General features: G+C 45.5%; 2 protein-coding genes across 5 annotated transcripts in view; both read right to left on the bottom strand.

The window, feature by feature from the left end:
- Nucleotides 1-1,069: 1,069 nt before the first annotated feature.
- Nucleotides 1,070-6,525, bottom strand: LOC139336419 (transmembrane protein 25). 2 transcript variants are annotated; one of them, XM_070970532.1, is made up of 9 exons: nucleotides 6,083-6,525; nucleotides 5,144-5,264; nucleotides 4,581-4,925; nucleotides 4,189-4,479; nucleotides 3,898-4,029; nucleotides 3,781-3,814; nucleotides 3,208-3,317; nucleotides 1,927-2,016; nucleotides 1,070-1,792 (listed from the first exon to the last, which is right to left on the bottom strand). In XM_070970532.1, exons 2-9 carry the CDS (start codon nucleotides 5,241-5,243, stop codon nucleotides 1,719-1,721), a joined length of 1,176 nt encoding a protein of 391 aa, XP_070826633.1. In that variant the 5' UTR covers nucleotides 5,244-5,264; nucleotides 6,083-6,525; the 3' UTR covers nucleotides 1,070-1,718. The 2 variants fall into 2 exon arrangements, with proteins under 2 accessions (XP_070826633.1, XP_070826634.1); XM_070970533.1 differs by having other exon boundaries at nucleotides 5,144-5,261; nucleotides 6,083-6,400.
- Nucleotides 6,526-11,892: 5,367 nt separating this feature from the next.
- Nucleotides 11,893-20,941, bottom strand: part of sik3 (SIK family kinase 3) — a 30,039-nt gene continuing 20,990 nt past the window's right edge. For 2 of the 3 annotated variants that reach the window (XM_070970231.1, XM_070970232.1), the window contains exons 15-26: nucleotides 19,846-19,980; nucleotides 18,522-18,663; nucleotides 16,387-16,506; nucleotides 15,920-15,978; nucleotides 15,601-15,710; nucleotides 14,860-15,029; nucleotides 14,650-14,777; nucleotides 13,095-13,864; nucleotides 12,821-12,975; nucleotides 12,367-12,496; nucleotides 12,161-12,287; nucleotides 11,893-12,072 (exon numbers count right to left, since the gene is read on the bottom strand). In XM_070970231.1, the coding sequence (XP_070826332.1) occupies nucleotides 12,166-12,287; nucleotides 12,367-12,496; nucleotides 12,821-12,975; nucleotides 13,095-13,864; nucleotides 14,650-14,777; nucleotides 14,860-15,029; nucleotides 15,601-15,710; nucleotides 15,920-15,978; nucleotides 16,387-16,506; nucleotides 18,522-18,663; nucleotides 19,846-19,980 (2,041 nt within the window). In that variant the 3' untranslated portion in view covers nucleotides 11,893-12,072; nucleotides 12,161-12,165. The remainder of the gene's footprint in view (nucleotides 12,073-12,160; nucleotides 12,288-12,366; nucleotides 12,497-12,820; nucleotides 12,976-13,094; nucleotides 13,865-14,649; nucleotides 14,778-14,859; nucleotides 15,030-15,600; nucleotides 15,711-15,919; nucleotides 15,979-16,386; nucleotides 16,507-18,521; nucleotides 18,664-19,845; nucleotides 19,981-20,941) is intronic. The other variant, XM_070970233.1, reaches the window with a different exon arrangement.

The raw sequence follows: 20,941 nt of genomic DNA, 5'->3' as shown, positions 1-20,941 counted from the left end.
TGTCAAAGCGGCTTCGACATTTCCACGAACAACAACAATCTTCAGATTAAAAGTGGAATAAAAAAAATTGTTCCAGGCCTACATTACCTGAAATGACTGCTACTTTGGCACGTGCTGTGGAAATTCTCTGTAATAGAGACGAATTAGACAAAGACAAAGATGTCTTCCAAGAGATTTCTGCAATATTCAGTCAATTATTTGCAAACGGTCCCTGAGTTTGTAAGGCTGAGATACTGTAAGAAGTTCAATCATCATATTTGTCTCATAAGTATATTTAACAACTGCTGGAAACCACCAGTTGAATATTTTTACACAACAAAAAAAGTATGACACCGTGCACTCCATAAAAACCTTAGACAGTACAAACAGACGTTCATAAGACTAGAAGAACATGCATTTCTAATATGAGTACACAAGTTGCTTTGGGAGACAAACAAAGACTTGAACACGACCGGTGTGTGTTCAGATGAATATTTCAATTCCCTGTGAGTTTCAAATGTTTGTCCTGCTGTGTGTGACAGACTACAATCCCTGTTCAGCACAGAAGAAGCAACAGAGAGAGAGAGAGAGAGAGAGAGAGAGAGAGAGGGAGGGAGAGAGGGAGAGAGAGAGAGAGAGAGAGAGAGAGAGAGAGAGAGAGAGAGAGAGAGAGAGAGAGAGCGAAGAGATGCTCAACAACACAACTCTGCTTCCTGTCTGAAGATAAGCCACATCAACCTCTGACCTAGAGCTAACACCTGGCACACACACACACACACACACACACACACACACACACACACACACACACACACACACACACACACACACACACACACACACACACACACACACCTCAAACATAAAGACATGCACTATTCTCTTGCACCTGCTATTGTAAAAAAAAAAAAAAAAGCTTTCAAGCAATGCTTTTACCATTGCACAATATAAACTCATCACCAGTACTATGTCAAAAAATGTGCATCAACCTCGCACCTAGCAGAGGCCACCATATTTTCTTTTTTGTAAAGCACCTTAGAGCGCCCCCTGGTGAGTGCCAATGAAACCACAGCAAGTCCCACAACAACGTCATGTAAATTCAACATAATCTTTACTAGACACCCTCTTTTATACACATATACATATGCATACAAATATACAGTACATGGCATGTTACATGTCCACATACAAATATGCACTCTATAATTATATACCATCTTATTTGGATATTATTAATCAAAATGTAAAATCTCATGTACAGTACATTATCTTGAACATTCTGGTGTTAGCATAGGGCAATGAATGCATTCCAATAATGCAACAGGGAGGAGGACATCATGAGCATGTGGTTACAGGAGGGGATCATGTCAAAACATACAGAATATGAGCATTGTTATGTAGAGTTCATACTTTGCATTGTTGGGACAACACATCAGCAGTGTATAGACCAGAGCACTTGATTCAGAACGGCAAAAACATTGACAGTTGTCTTTTGTGAACAGTGTCAGAGTGTGGTGACACTCTATGTGGCCCAGAAACACATAAGATCACCACAACAAGAAGTTTCTGGTTCCAGCTTGACGGTGGCAGATGACTGGTTGAATCACTGACCGGCAGTTGTTTTGGGTTTCCTCTGGGAAAGCTGCACTATTAGAAGTAGTTTTGCATGCATGTACAGTGTGTGTGTGTGTGTGTGTGTGTGTGTGTGTGTGTGTGTGTGTGTGTGTCTTTGAGGTCAGTCAGAGCCAGATCTCCTCACTGCTTGTGCTGTTCACCTTGTAGATGTAGCCCACCATCGGATATCTGGCAAAACCTGGGAATCATCAGGGAAAAGCATTCAGAGAGAACACAGAGCGAAAAAACCAAATACTCACTGCTGTTCCTCCACGCTGAATCTAAAGTATAAATAATGAAAAATGCAACAGCATCAGAGTGTATATCTCTGACCTCTGGCAGCGTAGGCTAAAGACAGATCTTCCTCCTCCTCTTCCTCTTTTTTCTCCTCTCCCACACTGTTCTGCTGGGCGACCTCTCGGGCTAGCGATGCAAGAAGGATGGAGGACAAAGCAGAAGGCACAAGAGATGTAAGGATGAGTTGAAGGCATAGTTTTGGGGAGGTACAGTTTTTTTTTTTTTTTTCTTGCAGCAACTTAGATGAGAAGTCTTACACCACTCCCATGTTTTACCTCTAAATGTGAAGCAAACAGCCAGGAGATGGCTATGTTAGCTTAGCATAAAATCCAGAAACCACATGTAAAAGGCTGCAAAGGCAAATCCTGTAAATATACGCTACATGTGCTTCTATGTTTGTTTTGATGAGGTCATTCTAAGCTGCCACAATAAGTAAACTAAATGAAAGCATCCAAACCTTATTTTACAGGCCTATATTTCTTTGGGTTTTGCTAGTTGCGTTGAGTACCTACATGTATATGGGAGTGCTTGATTTGCCTGCTATTTTGACCACAGCTGTGCTTAAAGATAAAGTGCTACTCATGAGTGTATATTGGTCACATCAGAGTCACAGAGGTGTCAAAGTGCATTTCAAGCAGCCTGTTGTAGTTTTTGAATACTGATACTTGTTCTACCAGTTCATCTATCATTATTCTACAACAGCAGTGTACGATGTAGTAAGCCCTTCATTATTTTTTGATTCTTCCTTTCTTTTGACACTGAGAGCATGTGTACTTATGCTCTATTGCTATTCTAACTGCAGGATTCCAACCCTTTACTGGACACAACAGGTGACAACAACAGCTCTGCTCTGATAAAAGTTGCACATTCCTAACTGCATAACCCACTAGGCAGCCAGAGGGCACAAAGAATAACTACAAACAACTAAAACAGAATGCCTTGGGGCCCCTGAGGTCTTGGGACCCACAGGCAGATTGCATAAACCGGCTCTGACTGAACAGCCATTTTAAGATGCACTGTGGGAATTTTGGATTGAAGAACTTGCATGTTCTAAACAAGAACCTGGGCTGCAAGTGTGTTGGAAATGTTTGCATTGCCATTCGCTTCCATTTCAGCATGCAAGACACCCTTTTGTAAGAGGCTCAATTTTGCCAGCCTTTAGCACTGAGCTTCGACTGAGAAAACAACTGACATATTCGTATAAAGGCGTGTTATTGACTGACTAACTGAGGTAACCTCCAGACCTTTGCCATCTTGTGAACCATGAATCTGCAGCTCTGTGTATGAGGTGAGCTTGTTTCGTCTTCTTAGACGTACCTTTTCTCAAAGTGCTGAGGTCATTGAGCTGCATGTTGGAAGGCAGAGACATGTTCTCTCTGGGGATGTGAGTCTTATCAGCTTTCTCTGGCCTCAAATTAGCAGAGTCACTGTGAAGGAAATGTGAAGAGGCGATATCTAACTTGGATTAGACGTGTTATTGGTCTGCAGGATGGACATAAAGTATTCATACGAGCACAAAAAATGCTTTCATCAGTGTTTTTTCTTCCAAAGCAGTAGTGATGCTGAGATGGAAATTATCAGATGACATGCGGTGGGGGAGGGTGTGATACAGTCAGTGTGATGTTGAGGTAAGGAAGGTGGTTGTAGAAATTGTAAAAGATGATTGTCCACTTGTTAAAAATCCAAATTCAAGCCTTAATTATCAGTGATCACTGTTAACCCAAAAGGAGTTTCATTATAGTGACCTGTGTCCAGTGTTCAAAATGTGTGCGAGGTGCCAAATCACTGTGACTCAATATGTGATACTTTAGAGGAATAATTCAACATTTTACAGTACAAATATCCAAAGCCTCATGTTCTTCTTCTTATTATTGTTATTTCAAACTTTACCTTTTCTTGGTCATCAGAATCTCCACTGGCTCATCTGTAACATAATACAAGGAGATTATTATCCTGCTGAATGAGAGTTATACAGATGACTGGCTCACAAACACACTTGAGTCTCACCAAAGGACTTAGTCTTGTTTTTTTGCATGAGGCAGAGAACTATCAGACTGAGGATGAGGAGGGCCATGAAGGCCATGGCTCCCCCAGTCACTATTCCCAGCATGGGCACCTCCACACGAGACTGCAGGAACTCTGGGGGACAGAATGAGAGAGGATTAGAGGACATTTTAAATGCTTATTCAAATTAGATGAGAAGATACCACTGTGATGTCTCTAGTAAATATGAAGCTACAGCCACAACACAGTTAGCTTAGCGTTATCGCTTTCCCATTGCCTTTTTCCATCACTGACCTGCCAGTGTGAGGTTGCTCTGCACTGTTCCTACACTGTTGCTAGCGTTCAGCGTGACATTTCCTGATAAGCTACTGAGCATGACTCTCAGCGTGTGATTGGTCAACCAGGGGTAGCTTCGCGAGTCCAGAATGAGGAAGTCGGAGGTGTTGGCCACCAGCTGGCCGGACTGGTCTACAAAGGTGATGGTGGCAGGCGGGTTGGACCGTACCAAGGCGAAGAGGACCAGGGAGAGGCCAGGGTCTGAGGTTTCACTGTAGTGGGCGTTCACCCTGAGGATCTCAGGCTGAACTAGGAGCCAGAGGAGAGGAACGACTCAGCACTTAATTCACTGTGTCAACAGAAAATAGTTGGCTCCACTCACAATCCTGACATATTTCACACAGACTCACACTGAACATTGAGTGTGATCGTGGCATTGTAGCTCTCTCCTGTCCTGGGGTTTGATGCAACACACACCAGCTCCCTGTCCCACTTCTTGGCCCGCAGAGCGAAGGTGCTGTTGTGATTGGTCCCCGGTCTCATGCCCTCAGAATCGTCCTGCGATGTCATCACCAGGCGCCCGCGTTTGGTTGACAGTTCTCTCTGCTGCACCCCATTCAGGTACCAGGTTAGCAAGGGAGGGGCACGGGGATCCCAGCTGTCTGATTGGCAGTTGAACCGGTGTGTCATGTTCTCCTGCAGTGTCACAACTGCCCGGTGCCGTCCATCAATTTTGGGGGCGGGTTCAATTGCACCTGTGAGTAACAGGATCAGTGTTGATGCAATAGGACTGTGAGGGCAAAACATGACAACTTAAAACATTTCAGCATTATCTCGCCTGACAGAAACGGTAGCAAACATATCTAAATCCTACATGCTGGACCTTTAAATATGAATCAGTGCAACAACCTGGAGCTACATTTTGCTTGAATTCCAATTATGTACACAAAGTTACAGTTGCTGTGTACCGTACCTGTCCAGGATAAGGCCAATGTGTGAAGGAACACGACAGCAGAGCCTGATGCCCACCTCCTCAGACACACACGCTGCATAATGGCCCAGTGGAGCACCATATGCACATACACACCTACCTGCTTGGAGAAGAAATTACATATGGACAGTTACTTAACCATGATGAGCTTCTATGGATAATCCTGACATAACAACATCTGAAAGCTCAGAGACAGCAATCTTAAAACATAGTCACATAAAATCAAAAGCATCTGAATGGCTCAATTCCACAGGGGTTACACAAGGATAGGTTGACGAGTCTGGTGAATTCACCTTTTAAAGACACAAGGCATCACTGAGATTGAGATACGAGCCTAAAGAAGCAGACAGAGCTACTGAAATGAAACTTTCAGTGCCATACAATAAAGACACAGCACACACAGACAATGACATGCCTCTCACTTCACACTAATTCACTGGCTGTCCAGCTTTAATTTGCACACTTACCCTATCACTACAATACCAAACATTCACAGGTCTGCTTGGATTGATGGCAATCATGCACACGCTCTGAGTGAAGGGAATGAGTAATGTCGAGTGCTTGCTTGCTTGCAATCTGGGTCATGTGATCTGTGTGAGCACCTCGGACGAAAGCAGGAACTGAACCATCAAGGAAACACTCATAATCCTACTCATACTGAGACGACCGAGGATATTCTTTTCAACACAAGCACACAGGACAGAAGGTGTTACAGCTCTTTGCCCTCAGGTTGAGGATGCTTGGATTGCACTGACGTTCAGAGCAATAATGATAGGCAGCAAGGGGCTACACATTACACTGTAACTAACACGTACACATACTGGACTTTGTAAGGCTGCATGCAGGTATTTCAGGCATTTCAATGCAGATGTGTGCACTGGAATACAGAAAGAAAGCCCTCCACGACACACACAGTATTACCTCAGCCCTTTCTGCAGACGCTGTTGTGATTCAGCCTGCTGGAGCTCCATGGCAGCAGAGGAAAGGAGGGAGAGCGAGGGAAGGTGATAACAGCGAGGAGATGAGAGGCAGCCCTCCCTGACTCAGTTGCTTTCCCATCTGCATGCACTCATACACTCTCTTACACACACACACACACACACACACGCACGCACACACAAACAGACACACACAAGGTTCTCTGCAGGGTATGGCAGCTCCAGTAGCAGCGTTCACTGGCTGGCAGGGGCTGGCAGGGCTGGCTGACGCAGGCAATCACGCTGCCGCCACTCCGAGGACGAGAGAGTGGGAAGAGAGGAGGGGACGAGGGGAGGGAGAGGGAAAAGAAGCAGGGAGCTGAGGAGATGGAGGAGAGGGAGAGAAAGAGAAAGAGGGAGACACTGCCGACTGAAGGCAGGGACAAAGAGAGGGGAGCAGAGGATGCAGAAAGAGAGGAGGAGAAGGGGGAGGAGAGTGGGCACAGAATCGTGAGGGAAGCAAAAAGATCCAGTGTGGGAGAGGAGAGGAGAGGAGAGGAGAGGAGAGGAGAGGAGAGGAGAGGAGAGGAGAGGAGAGGAGAGGAGAGGAGAGGAGGATATGCAGACGAGAAGACAATAACATCTCTGTGCAAAACGTCAATCTTTAACAATCTACTCAGCGATTGAAGATGGAGTTGTGGTGGATGGAGGGCAGTAAACTGTCAGTTCAGAGAGATAAACAAATCTCTTCCTGTCATGCATCATTCCTGTCCATCATCAGGCATGTTAAATTGTCCCTGATATCCCTGATCTAAAAAGGCAGACACTCTACGTGGCTGAAAGAGTCTGAGCTCAATTAGTAGAGACTGAAAAGCCTCTGCAGTGCAGCTGTACAGACCTGAGCAGCAGCATGCAGAGCACTGCAGCCAAAAGGCAGACAAACAAAACTACCTATAGAACAGGTATATTTCCTGCCCTGAGGCCACAGTTCAAGCTTAAATTACTCACCAAGAATTTTTTATTTTTTATTTCATTTGCTTGTAATAAACACCATCGGTTTTGTTTGGGGTCTTTGAAGAAGCAGCAGCTTGTTAGTCCCCTGAGGAAACTCCGTCCTTAAGTTCCTCTCTGCCTGGAAAACATGTTTTGATGGGAAGTTCAAAAAGTTATGCTTCTAGCAAATACAGTATCCTTTTCCTGTGACTTCAATCATCTGTGGAACAAGGTTGACACAAGGTTAGGCTCCGTGAGGTGATGAAACCAGCTGCACACTTAAGACCATTGAAAGCCAGTATTATGTTGCCAAATGTAAACAGATACTGCTGACAGGACTGGTTGGAGCTGGACGCAAACAGGTAACTCCTGCTCCGTCTGGTAATGGAAAGCATTCACCTTTCAGTGACACAGTGGATGAAACTCCTACAAAGAATGCACTCACAGGTAACCATTGGTCTCCATTTATTTCTGTATGTTAGAAAAACCAAGCCTCAGTGATCATGTGCATCTTCAAAGATTTAGAACTACTTTCTGTCAGTTCTCCATCAGACAGAGGCGAACTCAGCCGTGGAACAAAACCATCACACTGCATCTTGACCCGGACAGACAGGCAGATATCAGCTGGTGTTAGATTATTGCAGATACACTGATGTCTATATACGTCTGCCAATGAGGACCAAGAAATTGCACTACAGAAATGGCAAGGTCGATAAACAAGTGGAACAAGTACACCGTCTGTCCACCAGAGAGCAGTGACAGGCTGATTTTTAGACTGAATGTCTAAAGGTATGTAGCATGATCACAGTTGCTTAAATAAACAAGTGTCAGGAATCCATATTCAGATTGTTTAGGTTATTTGTTTATGGAAAAATGCCACTCTGGCCTGATATATAATTTTTAAAAGCTGTTGCTTTAAGTATCAGCTTCAAAAATCCAGTATCAGTTAGGCTACCATGGCAACAATCATCCGCTCACGAACAATTCATACTTACATTTGAAATATTTTGACTTTTTCTCTCCTTGTGTCCTTTTGAGCATTTGAATGCCCACATACATGTTGGTAACAATTCACAATTTATTCATCTCTAAAGTTTAGTCATTTATTTCATTTCTTTTGTTATTTTGTTATGCTAATGTTTTACATTTTTTCTGTTTCATCATCATCGCTGCTTTCTTTCAGTTTTAGTGATGCCTTAAGCATTTTTTCCATCTTACCAGCCCCCCCCCCCCATTAACGTATTTGCTTTTTGTTTTGTCACCTGTGCCAAAACTTACCTCTCAACCCCTATTCTGTAGGAATTTTGCAAATCAATGTGCACTGAATATATTAAAATGAGAGATAGGGTAATTTATTATATATTAATGGAGGGTGGGGAAAACAGAAGTAAAAATCTTAAAAAAACAACAAAAAAAAAACACATAAACACAAAAACGGTCCTTTATGGTTATCTAATAATATTGCGACGCTGCTCAAATCTTTCTATTTAAATATTTTGAAACTGCACTTTAAAGAGCTTAAAATGCTCATGAACCAGGAATCCACACAGGCATGTAGCAGGTAACACAAAAACACAAGAGCCATGACCTTTTTAAATTATTTCTTTATTTATATATATTTATTTATTCATCTCAGTTTGGTTGATATTCTTTTTAATCATTGTTGTTGCACTTTAGTATTTTTGTACTCAACAGAAATGAACATAAAAACAAAAACAAAACAAAAAAAAGACAAAATGAACCAATAGAAAACAAAAAGAACCTAAGAAACAGGAGTAGAGCAGAGAGCTGGCTTGCTGAGCGAGAGGCTGGGATGGAGAGAAAAGGTGAGAGGTGGGGGAGAATGGAAGCGTTAACGAAGAAAAAAGGGGGGGGGGGTGTCAGTCTGATGGGGCAGAAGATGTGTGTGAAACAGCGCTCGCCTCTCCATTACCTGTGAATCATCCGCAGTGCTTTCCATTCACTCGAGCTGCCCCTTCCTGTGTGCCTCTGCTCTTCCCCTCCATCACGATATGAGACAAAGTGGAGCCTCTGGTCTTAATTTTAGAGTTTCTATCCTGCCATGGGACGAGAGACATGCAATGTCTTCCAACCCGGCCGTTTCCTGACAACACCTCCCCATTTCTTTCTCTTCCAGATCTCAGTTTTGGCTTGGTGTAAACAATGAGAGAAAACAGGAGGGCAGATCTGAAAGAGGAATGAATGAAGAGCTGAATGGAATGAAAACAAGCGAGTTAAGTTCATGAATCCATCCCACTTTACTGTTCACACCTGTACTGTACTCTTGTTTTAGAGATTCAGATTTACCACTGAAGCTAAATGCTCTCCTCAAGAGCGAATGTTGGTAAACAGGAAGTGACACAGTGCAAATGGAAAGCACAGGCGCTGCATGACACCATCTACAGCTATATATAGAGAGCATATGAAAAGTCAACCGTGCAGCCAGGTATTGTGAAATCTGGCCAGTATAAACACATATAAGTGGAGCTTTACTCTTTGCCCCACAGTTGCTTGTTGGCCCAATAAAGACTCAATATCCAAGGGTATTGTGTAATGGGAGGATGAATAGAGGTCAAACAATAAAAGTAAAAGACAGGGAGGAAAAAAAAAAAGGTGGTGGCGTTGGGAGGGGGTGTTCAATCATCTGCTGTGTTCCCCTGTGTGCTGTAATCTCCATCCGGCTGTGCTTGAGCTCGGTTTAGGGCACAGACCTCGGTAAAAGTGTTTAAGGTGGGCACATCCTGCCCCGCTCGGACCACAGCCTTGTAACTCCTCTGCTGTGGAAGTCCAATTCAACCCGTTCATTCCTATGGTCACCTCGTGAAATGTTTCCCTTTTATGGTTTGGAGGTGCATCCAGGTGTATCCAACCACAACATGATCCATTAACTGCGCAAGAAACACAGCCTCCGATCTTCCCTTCCAGGCTCGGGCGGGAGAACAAAGCAAGGCCGAAATGAAATTGAAGAAAACTAAAAGAGGAGAAAGGGGTCGAGTAATAGTAGTTGTTTCCTCCTTCGTTGCCATAGTGACAAAGATTAGTTTGGGAGGAGGGGCCATGTCCGTAAGGCGTCATCCGATCACAAGCCGATGTAGTAAAAGATGGTCGGAGAATCACAGCAGATAGGCAGGGCAGCAAGAGAGAGAAAGAGAAGTGGGTTTGTCCGTCTCCACACTTGTGATGCTTAGGATGATATGTCAGCTATTTTACAAGTTATTCCTCATTTTTTGTCTTTTTTTTTTGTAAGAGTGTCAAGTCTCTGTAGCACCCGAACCACCCAGACAAAGCCCAAAGCCTGACCATGTATAGCCTGCCACAACTACCCCATTAACAGAGAACAGGCCCAACATCAACAAGAATGACAGTCACAACAACATCGATTGAAATGATATTTTAAAAAGCAACACAAAATAATTACTCTCCTCTTATTCAAGTGTCTCGATATAATAATATTAAAACAAATAAGAACAATCTTCTTTACGACACAGAAAGAGCGTGGTCTCTCTTCTCTCTGTCCTCTTTTGGCTAGAAATCTCAAGAAATCTCATAAAACAAAAACGAAAAAAAAAAAAAAAACATTTCGAAGACATCCAAAAATACAAATGATAAACAATACCAATATAAAAAAGCCTCCCCAGCAACATCTAAAAACAAGGTAACAAAAAAGAAGAGATTTGATACAGAAATTGCAATAGCGTTCTATACATGGCATCACTGTACAAGGAAAGGAGCATATGTCTGGTAAAACTACCCACAATGCAATACACTGTCACTGACACGGGAAAGAAGGAAGGAGGATGGACAAAAGGGGCAACACAAGGTGGGGAAAGTTAGGACTGCAGGAGGCACAGAGGGTGGATCTGCGGGGGTAACAGCATGAGAGAGAGCGAGGAACAGCGAGGGGAGGGGGGGAACAGACAGAGAGAATAGCTGAACTGAAAGTGCAGAATTACTTAAGTAACCAAAGAACAATGCTGTCCTCCTTGCAACACAGAACTGTTTTTCCTTTCATAATAATAATAATAATGATGATAATAACAATAATATTCATTAGAATAAAACCTCTTTTACAGAAAACAGTAATAACAATAAGAGTAACAATATTGACCGTAATGCCTACATGGACATTAGCTGTAAAAATGAATAATAAAATAAAAAAGAATGCCAGAACAAAAAGAAACAAACAAAAAAACTAATGAGAGAGCTGGTTTGTCCTGTGCGGTGTCACTGAGCTCCATCTTTGGAGAGAGCGGTTTTGTTGCCCAGTTGGAGCCTGATCCAAAACACCCGACACCCAAAGAAGGGAGGCCGCCACTGCTGAGACTTCAGCACGCTCCGGAATGATCTGCTGCAGGACAGCGGGGGGGGGGGGGGACAGTGGAGCAGACTGAACCTCACAATCACCTTTCCCCTCCACTCACCTCTTCTTCTCAGTCACTCACACACACACGCACCCCTAACGTGAATACTTTGGGTTTGTGGCAGCAGTGCGTGTGTGTGTTTCTTTGTGTTATGTTCTTGCATGTATGACTGTATCGATGCATTGGCCTACGAGGCACATCATGACGTATGCCAACAGTTAATAGAAGATGAAGGGTGAAAGGGGAGGATGAGGTGAGGGCAGCAGGTGGGCGTGGAAGGGAGGGGGGTCGAGTTGAAAAGAGGGAGGAGTGGAACCCCAATCTAACCACCGTGAAAAGAGGAGACCGGTGGCAATGAATGCTGGATGTCTGTGCAGAAAATGCTGGCACTTTAACTTTTGAACCCCCGCGGACCCCCCCCCCCCCAACCCCCCAATGTCTACAACCCCCCCCCCCCCCCCCCCCCGTGCCCCCCTCGCTCGCGCAAACTGCCCTCCCAGGGACAGATGGAGACAGACAGATGGACGTAGAGCGCCCCCGCTTGGGCAGACGATGGTGGTTTGGCGTGATGCTGCTCAACTCAAGTCAACACAAGTCAGGATGGCTGATATGGACTGCTGTACACAGGATACACCCCGTCCTGAAAGAAGACAGATGTGAAGAAGAGACGGTTTAAGACTCCACGGGCTAAACACCTATGCCATACGCATGTGTGTGCGTGTGCATACCTGTGCTAGACCCCAGCCTGCTCCATGCTGTACTGCAGGTCAGGGGGCTTGTAGCTGAGGAGCATGTCACTGGTGCAGGAGGAAGGATAGCAGGCTGCCGCATGGAGCTCACCTTCGACATCACACACTGTATGAGAAACACGCATCTTTCACTGATATGGACCAAGAAAATCCACGAGGTAGATGAATGCATGTCTCCTACTCACCAGACTCTTCCCGCTGGTGCAGCTGCTGGCTTCCTGTCAGTGACGTCTGGCTGAGAATATCCGACATGCGAGCAGAGCTCAGTGCCTTCCCAGCCAACAGGCTCATCCCAGACATGGGGTCTGCCTGATCCTGGACCGAAAGTGAACAACAGTTTTGAGACACAGAACAAAACCACCTGATTATTATATATATTCCTTCAGCTATCATCTTACAAGATGGGCTCTCTGCAGCTTTACACTAGCAGGATGACCTAAGACACCATACTCTCCAATATAAACCCAATCTAGATTAACATGACATACAAGTGTTAGATTGTTCCCACCATCTCTCATGCATGGTATCACACTTACATATGTTCATAGAAAAGCCCAGCTTGAGTCATTTTTCCTGCTACAGGCTTAACAAAGTGTGATCAGGGTGGTCTGGACAGACTAGCAGTGGGGTTTCACTCACATAGGCATCGTCACAGGTCTGGATGGTGTGGTGGCGCTGTAGCTGTCCACGGGACCTATAGGCGTCACCCTGGGGACCTCGTGAATAGCCGACACCATTATGATCAGGCACCTCCATGGCTTGCCCTGGGGGCCTGCACTCCACATGTTCAGATTCTGAAAGAAAAGATAAGTAACATGTAAGGTGAAGGTAAACAAAACTATTTCAGTCAGTCAGAACAGACACCGGACTCTAAACCGCTGTGGTTTGTTTTAATGCAGCAGTGTAGTGTTACCTCTAGTGGCTGGAGCACTCCTTATGAAGCCACCATGCCTGTGTGTAGGGGAGCTGTAGGGCGGGGTGCCTCCTCGGGGAGGTCCCAGGAGCTCGTGACCTTCGCCTGCCTTAGCCAGCAGACCCTCGTGTGGGTGGTGGTAGCCAGCTGGCACCTCATCCTCCTCCATGCTCTCTGAGTGAGGTAAGCTGGTGCAAGGAGCCTGGGCCGGGTGCTGCTGTGGCTGTACTTCCGGGGGCCGGATCTGGAGGAGGTGGTGGTAGTGTTGGCCTCCGGAGGCACCCTGCGGTGTTGGTGGCTCCAAGCTCTCACCCTGGCTCAGCTGGCGGAGAAGCAGCATCTCTCCATACTCTTGGGGTGCACCGCTGGGTGGTGTTGGGGGTGCTTGGCACGGCCGGGGGCTCTGCCTCTTCAGCAGAGCAGCCAGGTCTTGGGGGGGCAGCCTGGGGTCAGCGTGGCCTGTTAAGGAGTGGCGGGGGGACAGGAGGCCCTGCAGGGTGGGAGTGACATGCTGCTGTGGGGGGCGGTAGTCCAAAGGAGTCGGGGAGAGCAGGGCCTGCTGTAGTGTAGAGGGGGTGCCATAGCTGCTGGTCCCTACCACCCCGCTCTGGTAACCCTCCAGGCCAGGGACTTTGAGGGAGGCTCCCTGCAGGTAGGGGCTGTAGGAGCCGACCACTCCCGAGGCACCCCGGGATGCGGCGTCACCAGAGAAGAGGTGGGGATTGAACTGAGCCTGGTCATAGCCCAATGTGAAGCGGCCAAGGCTGCGACTGGACAGACAGAGGGAATGCAGAGGGACATTAGCTACCTGTCGCCTAGCATCAACATGCTCGCAGTTCTCTCTACACAGTGCAAATACAACACCTATCTTTCAACAATCTACAGAAGGCCTTCATTAAATCACCACACACAGACAGCCTTGCAAATACTTCAGGTCAAGTCCAGGGTCAAGTATTCACTGAGAGGTGTAACGACATTCCAAAGGACACATTTGATCGCTACACGCTCTCTCAGTGAAGGCAGTCCTGGTGACATGGGGGCTGTTCAAGGGGTGATGTCAGGGGTCACAGGATGACTCATCTCCTACTCTACATATACTTCCAAAACATTTACATCAAACCACTCACCCAGCTACACTGAGGTGGAGAATTTGTTGAGGATGTCATCTCAGCAAAGTCGATGGGGGATTTACATCAATCAATTTTCAATACTGATTACAAAGAGTGTCCTCAAAGTCTGCCCTCTCACACATAAAATCTCTGTCCTGACCAGCAGTATTATTATCTGAGGTTTCAAAATACAGTATGCAGAAAATCAGTGGACATGGCATAAATGTAAAACACAAACAAAAAGGTGAGAATCAACACAATGATAAACATAAAAGTACAACAAGTAGCATGAAGTTGTCTGTAATGAGTAGCGAGGTCATGGAGAGGAATACAACAAATTCAAACTAAAAGATAGAAGAGGAGGAAGACACAGAAACAGTCCAATGATGCTGTTGGGACGGTCTGGCCGCCATCACGGGACGTGGTGACAGGATGGGTGGGGTCACCTGTGCGACTCGGCGTTGTCTGCGCTCAGCTGCTTCCCGAGGACTCTGTGTCCCCCTGGTGTGGACAAAAAGGCGCCCTGTCTCTGTGCCCCACCTCCCAGCTCCACTTCCTGAACCTGAATGGTCACCTGGGCAAGCAAAATCACATAATTAAAACTCAAAACACCAGCAGAGAGAAAAATGTCTGAAAAATGGTCTCTTTGCAGTCACCTGCTGTTGCTGAGGTACACCCTGTGCCAATGGGACGGCGGGGCGCGCAGATGCTGCTTGTTGATTAGTTGGTAGAGAGACTCGTGGCATGCCAGTGGGAGGTGGGCTGCCGCTTTGGCCCTGATACAGCGCCGGAGTACCGTGCTGGTACTGCACTGACGACGGACCTCCTGAGAGAGAGGAGTCATGAGTTCTCAAGTCTTCTTTGTTCCACCAAAATCCCTTTAGCAATGACAGCTGTTTTTTACAGAGCTGGGACAATGAAGCTTTCCCAAACACAGTTTAACCTGAGCGATCACAAGTTACTGTGTTCTTGATGAGCAAAGTGTTTACTCACCTGCTGCTCACGGTTGCACACGAAAAACCTCAGCATAAACTACGCCTTCTAGTACACTTTTCATAACACAATGTCAAAAATGAACGCAAGGCAGATGTGCGTGTTTGTGTGCAATGACAAAAGCCAGTGAGCAAGCCTGAAGCCAAGTGTCTATTTCAGAAAACAAAATAAGTCAACTCTCATATAACTATGAAAAACACATGAAAGCCTAAAATGTGACTAAGCAGTCAAAGCTGAGCTTTAAAATAACCAGCCACCAATTTAAAAAGCTGCCATAAAGATTATGATCAGAGGAAAACTGCTCTATCCATTTCTACTTAATATCGCACGTTAAAAGAGCTTCTGCATCTACATCAGCTACAAGATAAGAAGGATTTAAGCACTTTAGTAACGGTATTACTAACCATGCCCTTGCATTATGCCTGCAGAGCCAGGCGGAGGGCTCTGGTTGGGCTGTCTGAAGAGGTGGTTGCTGGGATGTGTTGGCGGAGGGCTGGAGGGCTGGATGCGCAACCTAAGGGAGGACAGGACAGAGTAGGAGAGGAGAAGAGAGAGATACGACAATGATGTAACACTTCAGTCGATAGCACTGCACCACAGTATCAAGTTCATTGTTCACCGTTCAATAGCTGATGAGTAATGTGTGTGTGTGTGTGTGTGTGTGTGTGTGTGTGTGTGTGTGTGTGTGTGTGTGTGTGTGTGTGTGTGTGTGTGTGTGTTCACCTCTGGAGCTGGTGGGTTAGGTGACTGGGCTGGCTCTCTCCATGGCCTAAAGAAAGACCCTGAAATTACAGAAATTACACTTGAGTCAAATCTTCAATATAATGACTAGCTGATGAGAGTTTAACGATGTGAGGCGAGCTGGATGAGATTATATAACTGCTAATACAAAGTGTGTGTGTGTGTGTGTGTGTGTGTGTGTGTGTGTGTGTGTGTGTGTGTGTGTGTGTGTGTGTGTCCCACTGAAAGGTTGATGCATTTATAGAGACCTGTGTAGTTCAATATAATGCATGCATCATGTAAGAGTGATTAAGAGTTGCTATACGCTTTCACAATGCAATGCAATATGAGGTCAAGTAGCACAGCTCAACCCATCCTGCATGAAAGGTTAGAAACTTTCTCAAAGCTCACGGTGCTTTCTTTAACCATCATGGATGGATCTTTATGACAGCTCTGACAGGTTCAAATACCTGGATTTGCTGGTGGAGGATTTGTTGCTCTTGCTGGTAGAGGACATGCTGTTGCTGGGTGTGCTCCAGGAATCGCTCATCCTGCTGGGCAGCATACATTTTCTGGAGCTGCTCACACTCCTATTGGAAACACAGACATGCACCCCAAGTCAGAAATTTATATGCTAAAAGGGGAAGTCTTTTCAATTGAGGGCAATGTGTTTGGATCTAGAAGAGCAGCAAACACGTGATTTAACGATGGCTGAAATTTAGTTTTTCAAAGCTCATCAAGGATAGCTAATGAGCAAATGACAGAATTTACTACATGTCCAAATTCAATTCATTATTCGTCTCATCAAAATGTGTGAACAGTAATTTATCAGTCATCAACACTAAGTGGTAATATGTAACCTTTGGAGGCTACTGCTCACAATATTTGTAAGAAACCACCATCTTGCTGGCAAGCACATCTCAGTAATACCCATCATATCTGAATCTCTACATCTCCCAGTTTAGCACCATGTGTCATCATCTGGCTCACTGTTATCCTAAAGCTCATCGAACGGCATGAACAACACAGGCGCACTTATACATTTAGTACATGTTTTGCTTAATTATACTATTAAAATAAATTGATAATGCAAGTCAAAAAAGAGAACATCCCACATGCAAGTGGGATGTTCTCTAATCACTTTGTGAAGTCCAAACTCAAGAAACCAACACATGACAGCGTGCATATGACCAGCTGCAGCACATACAACACACTCTGAGGTCATATTATCCCTCCCTGCACTGCCAGCTTCTTCCCAGTTGACATTTCGCAGACATTTCGTAAAAACATTTGATCTTTTCAGGGGTCCTTTCCTGGGTACAGGTCATGTGTGCGTTAACCTCTCTTCTATCCATATTAACCCTCTTAACACTTAGGAGCAATGATAATCCCCAGCAAGTCAGTACATGCCTAAGACGAAGCACCCGGTGTGAACATGATCATTATCTTTCTCCCTACCTACGCCTCCGACTGGGTGAGGTAATCTCACTGCAGTGTCACTGCGAATGATGTGATGTCTCAAGAAGCAGCTTGAGGTTTTCGCTGGTGAAAGAGTTTGAACTCGCCTTAAGAAATACTGTATGTTGTGCGTCAATATTACAGCAAGTCTAATTTGTGTCAGTATATAATGACAATGCTCGGACTGGTTCACCTTGTTTACACTTTGGACGTCACTCCATTGCTAACAGCAAAGAAACAGGATAAAGCTGACTTTCATCCCTGTCATCGTGATGTCGACACTTTCACTTTTACCATATTTTGGGCAGGATCTCCTTACCTTTCCCCTATTTGAGGCTAAAATCATGTTTGGGTGACACAGGAAAAACCAATGTGCTACTTGCATCTTTGTGAATATACATAATGGCATCTGAGTCTGTCCTGGGTGTCTGTTGTGACATTGCTGGTCACAAGCGAGCAAGCTTTATTCCTGTGATGCTGTGATCCTGTTTTCACCTCTCACTTTGTTAACCACCTGCTCTAGCTGACTATCTCCATGCCGCTCACAGGATAAGATCTTATCTCTAATACCAGGTTGTCAGAAGCTCCCGAGGGCCTGATTTGAAGTCCAGTGGCAAACAAAGCTAATCAGAGTTGAGTAATGGCACTAAGCTTGCTTACTGTTTCGTTGTGCATTGAAATGGTTACTGGGACCAGAAGAGACAGAATGCACAGTCAGCCACATGCTGCTTCACTGAGTTTAGGTGTTACCTCATAAAGCAGATTGGCAGTGCCATGGACCCTGGGTTGCATTCCTATGAGGGTCAACATTGCATCAGACTTGCAGCGGTATATCACTATTTCTGTTCTTTTTGCCCTGAGAGCCAAATGTGTTTCACCACTGTTTGCAGGTCCCTCCCTTTGTGGGTGGTTTAAAAGGTAGGGGGGGGTTGGGGCAAAGCAGAGTACAGACCAGAGGGGAATTTCTGAAATCTCAGCACCTGGTGAGGTAATGGTTTGGTATTGATCAATAACCCAATTGATCCTCCACAGAAACGCTGCATTATTTCCTCCCACAGATGGAGAAACAAGATAACTAAATTTATCTCTTCATAAAAATAGCCAGGCATGAAAAAAGCGGATCATATCCCTTGATATTACGTCATACCTGTTTGAGTTGCTTAATGAGGCTGCTGTTTTCTAGATGAGCCTTGAAGGCCTGGATGGTGGCGGCGCCATCAGAGAACCGTCTGACAGGTGAGAAGCGCTCCATGGGGAGATGAAGGGTGTTACAGTCCTTATAGCTGGATCTGTGGATGGGACCACAGGGAGCAGACGCAAACACATGTGGACAATAGACACACACGCACACACACACCATGACAGACATAATCAGTCATACAGACACAGAGACAGACACATGAGAAGCTTGAGCTCTTCAAACCTGCACAAAAGTTACAAGTCAAAGTATCTGACGATGGTGTGTTGAGTGTGGAAAACATCAGGAGATCTAAATTAACACAACTGATAGGTCAAAGAAATCCAGTCGCTATTCATTCCTGTCAATCATGACAGGAGGTGACACGTTATGGGGGGGATTTTAATTGTGATGAAGAACGGCTCAAAATTGGCTAGGGTTCAGCGTTTGGAAGCTGGTCCAAACATTTTGATTTCATATCCCCTTAACACCCTTGACACATCAATTGCATCTCATTAACAGCTGAAGTCAGTGAGACAAGAACCTTTTTGTACGAAATCCATAGCTCGATCACAGCATCTGCTGGCCAAAAAGTACTCCATGAACAAAGATACCGCGTCTAGCTTTAAACATCCATTGCAACTCAACAGCGCATCCTTCCTCTGACAACAGGAACAACTCTACCCATATCCAGTCACATTTGAGATGACAGGCCGTGCATATCACTGCACACAAACACAAAACTTCACAATGAAAAATGTGAAAAGAATTTCTCAGCTAGGTTGGAGGAAGGTGATACTTATGGGGAACATCTAGAATTACGACACAGAAAACACCTAAACACATCAATATGACTGCTGTTGGACAGAAGATACATAGAGGCAGTGATTTAGCTTTGAAGGGCTGCTCAATCTGCTCCATCTTTGGATTGGACCTGTCACATACGCGCTCTTTCCAGGTTTGTGTGGAAGAAAGTTATTCTGAATCGTAGTTTCCTGGTGATGTGGAGATATGTCTGCCACACACTCCACCTCCAACACCACGATTGACAAAAAATACACTTTCTGGTTGGAAAGCGCCCGACCTTCATCTGGTACGAGTACATCATCACCTATGTGTGTGTGTGTGTGTGTGTGTGTGTGAGAGAGATCAGCTGTATGTGCAAGTGAGTGTGTGTGCATGTATGATAGAGAGAGAGAGAAAGACACAGTGAGGCCTAATATGCCCATTTAATGTGAGTGTGTGTTTGTGTGTGTTTGTGCATATACAGCTCGGAGCGGGCGTGTCCCCTCACCGGGTGTGTGTGTCGAGGGCCCAGCCCCCCCTCTGGCGGGGGCCCTGGGGCCGCTGTGACTCTGCCGAGGGCTCGCCATGCGATGTGCTCGTGAGCGCGTGCGTCGTGTGCCGCTTGGAGCGGTTCGCCAGGTACCTGGGCCGCAGGGAGGGGGGAGGACGGGGGTGAGGGTGGGAGACAGGAAGCAGCGCTGGTCAGCTCTCTGTCCTCATTGGCTAATGGAGACGGGGGAAAGGCCCGCCCCTTCCCACCTCTGCCAATGGGTGCCATCATTCATATCATCTTAGCCAATCAGAAAAACATAACATAAAATTACACCATAGATTGATGTTATAGCCTATGGGTATCCCACAACCCCCAGCTTCCAATTTAAGGACTGGAGTGGTTGCCATTTCTTAATTATTGATTTTGCAAGCTTCAGAGTTAGCAAAGCTGTGTGAGAAAGGGTGAGAGAGTCTGGAGAATAATTTGGCACTTACTGAAATGAGAAAGTTAAAGCAGCTCTTTGCCAAAGAGTTTGAGAGATAGGAGGGCTGGATTTGGTGGCAGATTCAGTTTGGAACTGTGGCAGAAGGCACTTGCGCGATGGAGAAAGGAGGAGAGATGGGGTAAGCACCACAGCAGAGTGGCCACCTCCCGTGTGAAAAAGCAGAGCAGCCTAGAGGCACTCACTCCCAGCAACCCAGGACACCAGCAAAGTCTACAGAAGGTGCTGTCTGAAGAGGACCAGCTGGGAAACCCTAACCTGGACTTCTGAATCCAACGCAACTCCATACACCAAGTCTGTGCCTATCCTTACCCTGCCCTCATGTCAGCTCCTTCTTTGGACAGTTTTCTAAATTCTTGCATTGACCCATCTATAAACCCTGACTGCATGGTTCCAGTATTTGTTGTGTAAGCCCAGTGTTTTGCCTTCTCTTGTATTGAGTTAAATGGATTCACTCCACCACCACACACACAAAATGAAATTTGCTGGCTGTGCACATTATGTACCGTATGTCACTGTCCTGATGTATTTGAGGCCTATGAAAGGTTGGTTTACATCGAGGTAGTGATGCAGACCTGTAATCCAACCTACACCTGATAAATCATTTTA

Source organism: Chaetodon trifascialis, chromosome 9 (genome assembly GCF_039877785.1).
Source record: "Chaetodon trifascialis isolate fChaTrf1 chromosome 9, fChaTrf1.hap1, whole genome shotgun sequence".
Classification (NCBI taxonomy): domain Eukaryota; kingdom Metazoa; phylum Chordata; class Actinopteri; order Chaetodontiformes; family Chaetodontidae; genus Chaetodon; species Chaetodon trifascialis.
Note: the sequence above shows the minus strand (reverse complement) of the source record. Positions and strands in the feature narration are given on the sequence as shown.

Coding starts and splice junctions, on each gene's coding strand:
- LOC139336419 (XM_070970532.1), bottom strand. CDS start 5,243: ATGGTGCTCCACTGGGCCATTATGCAGCGTGTGTGTCTGAGGAGGTGG. Junction 4,030..4,188: donor GAGCAACCTCACACTGGCAG/GTCAGTGATGGA, acceptor TCTGTCCCCCAG/AGTTCCTGCAGTCTCGTGTG. Junction 2,017..3,207: donor CCTCAGCACTTTGAGAAAAG/GTACGTCTAAGA, acceptor TTGCATCGCTAG/CCCGAGAGGTCGCCCAGCAG.